Raw genomic sequence first — 13108 nt, 5'->3', positions numbered from 1 at the left:
TTCCCAGCGTAAATGTCAATACATGCTTGGCAGTGTCCTCCTCTTTTTATATATTATTTTAACGTACTGGTGTAGAGTTTTTTTTAACTCTGCCCCCTCCTCCCCCCATACACACATATACCTTTTTTTAATAGTGAGCATGTCAGTTTTGGAGATGAATAGCACAAGATCTCTGCTTGTTTGTGTTTATTAATTTTACCCAGAACTAAATTCCACTGTTTAATGGTTATTCCTCTGTTCTGTTTGGGGTGGATGCATGGTTTTTTAAAAAAGTTATTTCCCACTTTTCCTGACAACCTTTTCTTCCACTTCAAAATGGGGTGCCTGTTTGAAATGGATTACAAAATCATCCAGAATAGGTCTGTTTTCAACATGTTTTCATATGAAGTAATCCTGTTTCACTGGATACTATGAATAATACAGATGTGTGTTTAAAAGCCATGTACCAAAACTTTGATTTCTTTAATAGAGCAGTGAATGTTTTGATATTTATAGAATTCATTTCTTATTTGAGAACAAAATACTAAGTCAGTGGTGGTACAACTCAGAAGTTCTATAATCTTAGTTTCCCAATTGAATGCCATTTTTTGGAATATGAACTCTCCTCTTTCTTCCTTTGCTTTTTGCCAACCTTGGTATGGTTAATTTCGGATGTGCATGAATGATGCTGTGTTTATGGATCTGAAATATTTATGGATATGATCCATGAACATATAAGGCTATAGCCTTATGCACACTTACTAGGAACCGTCCATGGAAACCAAATGGATTCCCCATCCCATAAATATGTGTTAGGCTATAAGCATACAAGATGAAATATGAAAATAACTATAATGGTTTGATGACAACCTGTTGCATTTCATATTGTTATCCCAATAGCACAACTTCATGGGTTACTACTTATAATACTAGTACAACTGATGCAATGCCCATTGGTACATACCTCTTCCCCCATGACTTAAAAATGACACTACTATAAACTAAGTCAGTGTAATAGCTTTGTCTATAGTCACAAATATGTGGATCTTTAAGATCTGTGAAAGAAGTTGGAGTAATACACCCAACCAAACCAATGAAAATGTTTCCATGGATTACAGCAGCAGGTAATTGGTACCCTTTCAGATTGTAGGGCATTGAAAGTTAATCTTTCATAAACTGTCAGATATGGGTTTTTAATCAGATCCTTTGGGGAACACCTTAACTAGTGTTTAAACCATTATATGAGCCACACCATTCTTAACTAAGTGCATAGGAACATGTTTTTATTTATTTTGTATTCATTATAAAATTCATCCACTTCTTAACGTATTTGTTTTGTGGAATGTACAGCTCTGAATATTAAATTTTAAAATATTACTCAGGTATTCCTTATTGTGTATTCTTTGTGGAATAGTTGTTCAGGGAACAACAGGCTATAGCAGGGATTAGCTGTATGTTACATGGAGAATTAGACTGGAGTGATATCTTTCTTTTAAGAAGTGGAAATAAATTATGGAAGAGTGATATTAATGAATAAACAGAAAAACAAACACATGGGATTTAGTTGCTCAGATGGAATTTGCTGTGTTCGGTAAAATTAGCTGTGTTGGTAGAGCTCCCGGTGGGGCAATGCGTTTAACTCTTGTTCCGGCAGGATTGCTGACCAACAGGTCAGCGGTACGAATCCGGGGAGAGCGGGTTGAGCTCCCTCTGTCAGCTCCAGCTCCCCATGAGGGAAGCCTCCCACAAGAATGACAAAACAAAAAACATCTGGGTATCCCTGGGCAACTTCCTTGCAGAGAAGCCAATTCTCTGACACCAGAAGCAACTTGCAGTTTCTCAAGTCGCTCCTGACACAGAAAAAAAAAAGCTGTGTTGGTCTACTGCTGGAAAAGGACAAAAGATGTTATGACAACTTAAAATTTAACAGATTTTATATGATATCATTTATTGAAGGCACTAACCAGGGCTTTCCAGCAGCTTGAAGTGTGAGTAGATCTGCCATGACCATCAAATTCAAACATAGCAGAATAGGTGGGAAAGATGCCACAAGCCACAGGAATTCCGCAGAAACTTCCTTTATATTTTCATTGAGGGCAAAGCATCCGTATCCTAGCTGCCACACCCAGTAAATTCAACAGTTGCACAAAACGAAGGACCTCTTCACACAGGGCATTTTGCCCTGTTTTGCCACTTTTAATTGTGGCTTGGACGGGGCCTTCCGTGCACTGTTAAACAATACACGGCAGGCCCTGCCCACATTCCTCCCAAAGTGGAGGGGAAGCATTGAAAGGTGCTTCCTCCAGTACTACAGGGAGGAAAGTGTATTTTGGTTTGCTCTGGTGGAGCTATCCACACGTTCCTTCCCTTTTCCCCGTATGATGGGGGAAAGGGTGGCGGGGCAACATGTGTCATCACCTTCTCTCCCATCTGATGGGGACAGAGTGCCAACCCACTTTGCCCTGTCACCACTGTATGATGGGGGAATGAGGGAGGGCCTGTGGAACGCCACAAGCCACTCTGCATGCCTTCCTTTTCGCAAGCCATGTGAAGGGGTAGTAAATATGAATAATGCAACGAGACTCAAAAATTCCACAGGAATATACCTTGTTGTATCAATTCCAGACAAAACATCTGTATTTAAAAAAAATGCCTGTAATGCCAAATTTCAGGATAGTCATTCTCGTGGACATGTTGATTTGATTCATTTATTCAATTAAAATCTCTTTTTGCTCCAAACATAAGTCCCAAGACCTTACCAGTCTTGCAAGATAGCAAACAAAAAATCTACACAAATGACCTGGTTTCATTTGTCCAACTTTTTAGAGAACCATGCCCACCAAATTCACCATAATTTGGGTACAAGAAAGTGGTTCATGTCAAGAGTTTGTGGTTTCTTGTAGCATTTTGCCAACCTAATCTTGTGGAGCTGGCAGTTTGTGGGTATGGCTATATGGATAATTTATGTTCTCAATTTCGGGGCAGGGGGGAGTGCTTGCGGGGAGGGTTATGTTTGTATGCTTCACTGCCGTAACCTTAGGGAACCCAGGCTTACCTTCATAACCCATTTAGATGGTAGAGCAAGACCTTGTTAAGGAACACATTATAGTTCATTTCCACTGTAAATTTCATGTAATGTTGAATAGGTATTACAGATACATACTTTGGTGTCAGCTCACAACAGCTGGGCTCAATAATGACACGAGACTTCCATCGTAATCAAATAAAGAACTTTACTGTCAGACACTAAGGCACAAAAAAGCCGGAATTGCCTGGACGCAGCAGGCATCCCCTTATATACCCTCCCCCTTGTTCAAACGGTGAATTCCCGCCAGATCCAAAACCCCGCGCAAAGCTTCCCGCCACCACACAACTGCTTTCTTCAAGGCCACCAGCTGCAGGGTTCTTATCAGGGCAAAATGTTAGGAGTTCAGTTTCCGGTGCTCAATTCTGGGCTCTGGAAACTGGATCCTGACACTTTGGTATGTGGGAATGCCATATCCTCAGACCTATTTTACTTGCCTGTTGTTCGATACAATGTATTGCACAGGTGAAATAGATATACAAGCAAAGAGCAAAGATTTATTTGCATGCATGCACCCAAAGTGTAGGATCTCAGAAAATCTGCTTATGTAAAGGGTGCTACAGCTCAAGCTACCTATTCTTATAATACACAACATGCACACACAAACATGTTGTCCCTGAATCTCTCTGAAATTTCCCTGGTGGCCACCCACATATTATACATTTTCATGCTGATATTCAGGTGATTGTTTTCACTTTTAGTTTAGCTGTGTAGTTGTGTATTAAAATTTACAAATTAGTGTTGATTTATAAAGAAGGGTTTGGGTCTCCTGCCCAATCACCTTAGAATCTAACAACATAAAGAAATACATGAAAGGGTGTTTGTGCCAAATACCTGCCAAACTGGAGACTGGAAGTGATGTGGCACTTGCTATGGGAGCAAAAATGTATACCTATATTGTTGACCATGCATTTTTTCAATGTTGTGGTAACTTGTAAAGAAGGCTTTGAGGTGACAGTAATTAAAAATTCCTTTATGGTGGACAACTGAAATTCTTATTCTAGTTTTATAAAACTGTGAAGGAGCTGGAAAGGTAGAAAATGTGGGGGAGGGAAAGAACAGACTGCGGAAACTATCGAGGTATCTCCCTTCTAACCTCCGCTGGGAAAATCCTCGCAAGAATCCTTGCAAACCGCCTTCTGCCCCTCTCAGAAGACACCCTCCCAGAATCCCAGAATGGCTTCCGCCCCTCCAGAGGAACCGTGGACATGATCTTCGCTGCACGACAGCTTCAAGAAAAATGCAGAGAACAAAATCAACCGCTGTACATGGCATTCATCGACCTTGCAAAGGCATTCGACACAGTGAATCGCAGCGCTCTCTGGACCATCCTCCAAAAAATCGGGTGCCCTAACAAATTTGTGAACATCCTGCGGCTCCTCCATGATGACATGATGGCAACAGTTTTGGACAGCAGTGGCTCCCAAAGCGACCCATTTAAGGTGGAATCCGGTGTCAAACAGGGATGTGTTATTGCCCCAACTCTGTTCTCCATCTTCATCGCTATGATACTCCATCTTGTTGCTGGGAAGCTTCCCACCGGAGTGGAAATAATCTATCAGACAGATGGCAAGTTATTCAACCTCAGCAGACTGAAAGCCAAACCCAAGGTTACAACAACATCTGTTATAGAACTCCAGTATGCTGATGACAATGTCGTCTGTGCGCATTCAGAAGAAGATCTACAAGCCACTCTAAACACCTTCGCAGAAGCATACGAGAAGCTCGGCCTGTCACTGAACATTGAGAAAACCAAGGTGCTGTTCCAGCAGGCACCAGCCAATCCCTCTCCAATGCCAGTAATACAGCTTAATGGTGTAACATTAGAAAATGTTGACCATTTCCGCTACCTTGGGAGCCACTTCTCCACCAAAGTCAACATCGACGCCGAAATACAACACCGCCTGAGCTCTGCAAGTGCAGCATTTTCCAGAATGAAGCAGAGAGTGTTTGAGGACCGGGACATCCGTAGGGAGACCAAGGTGCTTGTCTATAAAGCTATTGTCCTCCCAACCCTGCTCTATGCCTGTGAGACGTGGACTGTCTACAGACGTCACATGCAACTCCTGGAACGTTTCCATCAGCGCTGCCTCCGGAAAATCCTGCAAATCTCCTGGGAAGACAAACGGACAAACGTCAGTGTGCTGGAAGAAGCAAAGACCACCAGCATTGAAGCGATGGTCCTCCAACATCAACTCCGCTGGGCCGGCCACGTTGTCCGGATGCCTGACCACCGTCTCCCAAAGCAGTTGCTCTACTCCGAACTTAAGAACGGAAAACGGAACGTTGGTGGACAGGAAAAGAGATTTAAAGATGGGCTCAAAGCCAACCTTAAAAACTGTGGCATAGACACTGAGAACTGGGAAACCCTGGCCCTTGAGCGCTCCAGCTGGAGGTCAGCTGTGACCAGCAGCGCTGCAGAATTTGAGGAGGCACGCGTGGAGGGTGAAAGAGAGAAACGTGCCAGGAGGAAGGCGCGTCAAGCCAACCCCGACCGGGACCGCCTTCCACCTGGAAACCAATGCCCTCACTGCAGAAGAAGATGCAGAGCAAGAATAGGGCTCCACAGCCACATACGGACCCACAAGGAAATCCATAATGGAAGACCATCTTACTCGTCCAACGAGGGATCGCCTAAGTAAGTAAGTAAGTAAGTTGTCCAATTTTTCGATGAGGTCATCAGGGTTCTGGGAGAGGCGAGACCTACCACATGCATCCTAGACCCCTGCCCTTCCTGGCTGGTAAAAGAAGCCAGAGGGGGTTTGGCAGAGTGGGTAAAGGTGGTGGTTAATGCCTCCCTTTGGGAAGGCAAGATTCCAGCCAGCTTAAAACAAGCTGTCATCAAACCGCTGCTGAAAAAACCATCACTAGACCCCACTCAATTCATCAACTTTTGGCCAGTCTCCAATCTCCCCTACTTGGGCAAAGTCCTGGAACGTGTGGTGGCCTCGCAACTCCAGGAATTCCTGGTGGACACGGACTATCTAGATCCGTCACAGTCTGGCTTTAGGCCGGGACATGGTACTGAGACAGCCTTGGTCGCCTTAGTTGATGATCTGCGCCGGGAACTGGACAGGGGGAGTGTGTCCCTGTTGGTTCTGCTGGACCTCTCTTCGGCCTTCGATACCGTTCACCACGGTATCCTTCTGGGACGCCTCGCGGGAATGGGTCTTGGGGTTACTGCCTTGCAGTGGCTCCGGTCCTTTCTCGAGGGTCGCTCCCAGAAGGTGTCACTAGGGGACTCCTGCTCGACTCCTCGGCCATTGCACTGTGGAGTCCCACAGGGCTCAATACTGTCCCCTATGTTGTTTAACATATACATGAAGCTGTTGGGAGAGATCATCCGAAGTTTTGGGGTGCGATGTCATCTGTACGCAGATGATGTCCAACTCTATCACTCATTTCCACCTACCACTAAGGAGGCTGTTCAGGTCATGAACCGGTGCTTGGCCGCTGTCTCGGACTGGATGAGGGACAACAGATTGAAACTAAATCCAGACAAGACAGAGGTACTCCTGGTCAGTCGTAAGACCGAACAGGGTACGGGGTTACAGCCTGTGCTGGACGGGGTCACACTCCCCCTGAAAGCTCAGGTACGCAGTCTGGGAGTTCTCCTGGATTCATTGCTGAGCCTGGAACCCCAGGTCTCAGCGGTGGTCAGAGGAGCATTCGCACAATTAAAACTTGTGCGCCAGCTGCGTCCATACCTTGGGAGGGCTGACTTGGCCATGGTAGTACACGCTTTGGTTACATCCCGCTTAGACTACTGCAACGCTCTATACGTGGGGTTGCCTTTGAAGACTGCCCGGAAGCTGCAGCAAGTCCAACGCACGGCAGCCAGATTACTAACGGGGGCTGGGTACAGGAGCACACCACTCCGCTGTTACGCCAGCTCCACTGGCTGCCAATTAGCTTCCGAGCACAATTCAAAGTGCTTATGTTGACCTATAAAGCCCTAAACGACTCCGGCCCTGTTTACCTCTCCGAACGTATTCTCCTCTGCGAACCATCAAGATTATTAAGATCATCTGGAGAGGCCCTGCTCTCGGTCCCACCGGCCTCGCAAGCGCGCCTGATGGGGACGAGGGACAGGGCCTTCTCGGTGGTGGCCCCGCGACTCTGGAACTCTCTCCCTCTGGACGCCAAAACCACCAAATCCATCCTAACATTTAGGAAACGGGTGAAGACGTGGCTGTGGAGTCAGGCCTTCGATGAATGAGACAACACCATAGGACCCTGGATGGAAGTTGGTGTAGATCCATCTTAATAGGACAACTGACCACTGTAGTTTTATATATAGTGTTTTTAAAGTTGTTTTTGTAATTGTGATATATGATATTTTAATGAGGGTATATGTTTTTTATGGCTGGAAACTGGGCTGAGTCCCTCAATGAGGTTGAGAAGCTCGGTATAAAAAACTGTGAAATAAATAAATAAATAAATAAATTAGTGGTAGATGATTTCATATTTAACTATGTGCTATGTGAGGAAATATGTCTATTTCTTCTTCCTGGATCCCCCACTGTCTTCTACATTCTTCCATTGTTCAGTTGAATTGGATTCTGGTATTGTGAGACTCAGTATCCACTTTCTACACATAGTGTATGGAGTCTTATTTTCAAACTTTTAGACATCCTAGCATTTCCTCACATCTCTCATCTCCTTCCTATATCAGTCTTCATGACTTTTGTAATGCTAGAAAATAGTTTTTTTCTTTTTTTATATATTTTCCTTCCGTATCCCTTTTGAAGACAGTTCTTATTCCTTTCATAAAATCGGGGATGCTCTTGCAATCTGTCATCTGCCCTTCCTGTATCTTTGTGGCTCTCCATTCCTGTTCATCCCTATACACTATCAAAACCATAAGCTCTCTGTCACCCATTTTGTTTTTCTGGTGCTGATGTGGCCTTTTAAGCATGGGCCACATCATTCTTGCTCAGAGCCCAAAGCACTTTGGTTCTAAATAGATGCATAATAGTAGAGTGAAATGCCTGTCATTGTAGCCTTTCATGGGGAAAAAAAAAGAAAAAGGTAACCGTCTGCAAATGGGTGAATAGTTTTGTCAGACCTTATGTCATATCTCATTTTGACCCTGGAGAAGTTAGAGTGACTTGAAATGCTACATGACAAACCTAAAAACCTCAGATTACAAAGAATTGTAGTAGAGAAGTCCAAGAAATGTAATAAGAAGAATATAGAAGTACTTCTTTGTGTACAATGATTTTGGATTTCACACTACCTATAAACCTTTATCCCAGTTCTTCATAATAACAACATAGTTGAGGTCATTAATAGTATCTGTTTTGTTGTTGTTGTTGTTGTTGTTGTTGTTGTTATATTGATATTTTCCACAATGTACATTAGGAAGTGGGAGGGAGAGGTACTTATTAAAGTAATGGCTAATAGTTTAATCAGTTTTAGCACATATCTAATGAATCATGACTGAAGGGGAAAATATTGTGGAGGGCAAGTAAACAAAACATTTTAAAACATTACATTATGTTACTTCCAAATTTTTAGTCTCTATTATCTTGATATCATTTAAATTACCAAAGTTTTTGGAAGGTTAACATTTCATCTGTACAAAGGAAGAATCTTGTTATTCTTTAAATCTACTGTTCATCTCTACTTTTAATAATTCTCTGTATTGTTTTAGTTATTTTCTTTCTCTCATTCTTTCTTTTTTTATCTTCTTAGATATTCTTCTTAAGTTTTACCTGTTGGGTTACTTCTTTTCATTGCCTAACCAGTCTTAGGAAAATATTTTCTAATTCTGTTTGTTAGTATGTTAGTGTTATATATATTTAATCAACCCTTTTCCATTACCCAATCTTTCTATTATCCATTTTCTCTTCTCTGAAGGGTTTAACCACAGTAACCACCTTAATCGCATATTTGACATATATATGCATCCATTTTCAAATTCTTAATGAGCTTTAGTATCTGTTTCAAATGAGCCTTTTAAAAATAGTAAACAATAGAAACCTCTAAAAACCAGCAGTTCTCAAAGTGTGCTCCGCGGAGCCCTTAGGGCTCCACAAAGCATCCTGAGGGGCTCTGTGGTCTCTCCGCCACCGGCAAGCTTTCCCTCCTCTTTCCTGCTCCTCCCCTGCACTACAAATGAGATATGTGCAGTGTGAATAGGAATTTGTTTATGCTTTTTTTCAATTAGTTCACACAAACACTCTCCACCCATCTGCCACTGGCCTGGCCCGTCTGTCAAATTTTAAAACACAATGTGTCATAAAGTTTGCCCATGCAAACTCTATACTATACTATACTATACTATACTATACTATACTATACTATACTATACTATACTATAATATAATATAATATAATATAATACAATATAATGATTTCTTGGACAAGAAACTTTTGCTGCGCAAAGGTCTCCCTGGCTGAAAAAGTTTGAGAAGCCCTGCTCTAGACTTACAGAAGAGCAAAATAAACAAACAAACCTGGATATGTTTCTGTTCTAGCTAAAATGTGATAATTCTGAAGAATTATTTAGTGGCTTTTGGTTTTGTTAGTTAATACTTATAATGCATCTTTGTACATAACACATACAGTTACAAGGATTCAAATAGGTATTATGGATGACTTTCCAAGTGTTTGGCACTGGGATTTTTCTTTAAATATATCAAATCCTATAATTTCCTTTTAAAAGTCTCCTCAGATTCAAAAGTGGCTTATGACATCTCATGAAAGAGTAGCATAGAACTGGTTTTGAGGAACTTTAGATCCCAGTTTGTATATTCATTTTATACCATAGAAGTAGAGGCATTCTTACGATTGCTACTCAAAAGAATGGTGGGAGACCAAGAACATCTACATGGGCCACTCACTACAAAGTGGGTCAGAAGTTGCTTCTAAGCATCCACATGATGTTCAGGGAATTCCAGCTTCCAAAGTGGAGTATATCCTGTTATTGCAGGTTTGCCCTACATTTGGAAAAGTCGACGAATACTCCAGAACTTCCCTAAAACTCCAGAGCAGCCCTGCAATTTAGTGTGACAGGAACAGCTGGGCTGGTTCTAACTGAAATTGGCTCAGCTAGTCACATTGGCCAGTGCTGCCACCTCATTTTTTTCTGCATTTCAAAACATGAGAAAAGAAGATAGAACTTACCTTTTTCTGTTTCAGAGAATTCCTGGTTGTTGCCAGGTGCCTTTGCTGATTTCAGCAAAGCTATCTAGAAAACCCAGTGAAAGGAGGGAGACTCACCCCACTTCCCCCCTCTTCTCCACATTGAAGGTTTACTTTTGCTGACATTAGCAAAGATGCCCAGCAGCAGCCAGAAGTTCTTCAGAGCTCCATGGTCACTGCTGCGGCAATGAACAATGAAAATGCAAAGGTGACCATCCATTAAGGGTGAACCAGGTTTGTCTTAACTGTACAGTTGGGACTAAGTCTGGCCACCGCAGCAGAACAAAGACAGGCAGTATAGCCCTCCCATAGGTAGGGTTTGACTGGACCTTGTTACTCTGGCCCAGGTCTGCATTAAATGGCCCTTGTAGATGGAGCCCCAAGTGGGTTATATTGCTGAACTTCTAAGCTTGTTGACCGAAAGGTCGCAGGTTCAAATCCGGGGAGTGGCATGAGCTTCTGCTGTCAGCCCTAGCTTCTGTCAACCTAGCAGTTCAAAAACATGCAAATGTGAGTAGATCAATAGGTACCGCTCTGGCGGGAAGGTAACGGCAATACATGCAGTCATGCCGGCCACATGACCTTGGAGGTGCTCTTCGGCTTAGAAATGGAGATGAGCACCATATCCCCGAGTCGGACATGACTGGACTTAATGTCAGGGAAAACCTCTACCTTTTTAGATGGGCCCAAGTCTCTGGTACTAATATTGTAATGTGGTATTATGTAAGAAACTTACACTCACCCAGTTTTGATTTTTTTATTTGGAACCCAACTGGTTTTGAAATAATTTGGTATTGGAACAAGGATGCTTTCTGACCAAAGCAGGTCCGCAAGTATACCTCTCTTCTCAACTTGGTAGGGTTCACTCTCAAGAATGTGGGTAACGCATTCAGCCTACAACTATGCACAAATTATTTGGAAATAAGCATCGCTGAACAACAGGAAAATGATTTGTGAGTGAGCATGCCTCTGTTTGTACTGTAAGACTACAATCCTAAATCCACCAATTGGGAGTAAGTGCCACCAGACATTCATAATTCCTTGTAGTCATACTAGGCTTGCATTGTAAACACCCCCCCCCCCCATTTCTTTGGAACATGGACTCAAGACAGAAAAAAGGTTCTGGAAAATACAATATTCTGTATAGAAATTTGTGAAACACACAACATAATTGTATCTGAAAAAATGTCATAATAAATGTTTCTTATACTGTAATGACTATTCTTGTCAAGGAATAGCTGTTGAGATTTGCATGGTCTAAGAATAAATTAATTACATTTTTACTCTCTCTTCTCTCCTCCCCGCACCTGCCTTCACCTTCCAAAATCTCCTGCCATAGCGATTGCATTTGCCTCCAGACTTGTCAGACACAGTGAGCCGCACAAGCAAACAGGATCTGGCAGAACCCACCAAATTGCTGAGCTCAGGATGTAGAGCAATGGCCATAGGCAAGGAGCACCTGGACTTCTAGAGATTTCTACTTAGCAGCTTCGCTTCGAATTATATGACACTCTAATTATGACTGTTAATGACTTATGTAAATATTTTCTTAAAAATTATGACACAACAATCTATTTTTAAGCAGCTAACTTTTAAGCTGCAAGCCTTATTTTTGTTATTTTTATGCTAATTTTGAATGTGGTGCTTTGATTTGCGTTCTTTTTACTGTAGACAAGTACATCCTAATTTTGTAAACCTAATGTAGGTTGCTGTTTTGAAGGGTCATATTATTTTCGATTATCATCAGTTTCCCTGTTATTATTAAAATTTTGGATAGTTGGTGAAACAAAGAAAAATACAATTGTATATGCTTAACCAAACTATTTTACATATGTTTAAGAACACTCTTGTATTTTTGTATCTATGTTGTGAATAATAAATAAATTTATGAATTCTTCTTGTGGGTTATTTTGATGTCAAACATTCATTACTCTAGAAAATCTATTAGAATCAAAATGTGACCAATTATTTTATATAGTAGCTAAGCAATTAAATTACTATGCTAGGTTATCTTTTATACTAATATCCTATTATTAATAAAACAAAAATGAATGTTAAAATGTATTATAATATATAAAATACATTATAGATAATTAGTCTGCCTTATCAGCTAATAAATATGCTTGAGTGAAAATTATTAAATGTAGACATATATTTTTTTTGTTTAGTTCAGAACTGTAATCCCAACCAACTGAACTCAGCGCTATGAAATTATGTCAACAGACATTATTCAAGATTGAAATTCAAACTGACAGCTACATTAATGCTAGAAAACAGAGGGAGTGCATTGGAGCTTGTGGAAGAGATATTGTGGAAAGAAGTATACAGTGCAGCAGAAAATAAATCCAATTCAATTTTTCAAACTGTTGTTTATATGTTATTTGTAAATGTATGAATATTTCCCATCTAGGAAAAATATATAAATATTTATTGGCAGTACAATTTGCATACTTGTATAAAACTAGCATACAAACTAGGTGAGTGGATAGATATCAAGGGTTAGTGTTCAAGTAGGGCCTACAAATTACTTTTTAAAAATAATGGAGTCCTGGATTTAGGGCAAGAAGCAAACTATTTTCCATTATTCACCATAGAGGTTTCAATTAAGTTCATTTTGCATTAAAAGTTTAGCTCTAAACTACAGTTTTATACATCACACTGCAATGAACCACTCCCACCTTGAATCATAAACATTGACTGTAATAATGTTAATGTATTTTGATGGGACTGGAGCTAAAGTGTTGGTTAAACGATTTACTTTTTATAATGCTGTGAGTAAAATGGAGACATAGCTTTTAAAACTGTCTAATATGATGAATGTCAATCATTTAAAAAAATCCACTGTACCATAAACACATACTGTATACAGCTTTTATTCTGAATTAGAATAATTGA

The 13108-nt window shown here is 41.1% G+C and overlaps 1 protein-coding gene across 2 annotated transcripts in view; it reads left to right on the top strand.

The window, feature by feature from the left end:
- Positions 1–12110, top strand: part of ELP4 (elongator acetyltransferase complex subunit 4) — a 182188-nt gene extending 170078 nt beyond the window's left edge. For both annotated transcript variants that reach the window (XM_067462690.1, XM_060766258.2), the window contains one exon: positions 11553–12110. In XM_067462690.1, the coding sequence (XP_067318791.1) occupies positions 11553–11684 (132 nt within the window). In that variant the 3' untranslated portion in view covers positions 11685–12110. The remainder of the gene's footprint in view (positions 1–11552) is intronic.
- Positions 12111–13108: the final 998 nt, after the last annotated feature.

The sequence above is a fragment of the Anolis sagrei genome, chromosome 1 (genome assembly GCF_037176765.1).
Source record: "Anolis sagrei isolate rAnoSag1 chromosome 1, rAnoSag1.mat, whole genome shotgun sequence".
Lineage (NCBI taxonomy): Eukaryota > Metazoa > Chordata > Lepidosauria > Squamata > Dactyloidae > Anolis > Anolis sagrei.
This window is presented reverse-complemented; position numbering and strand designations above follow the sequence as displayed.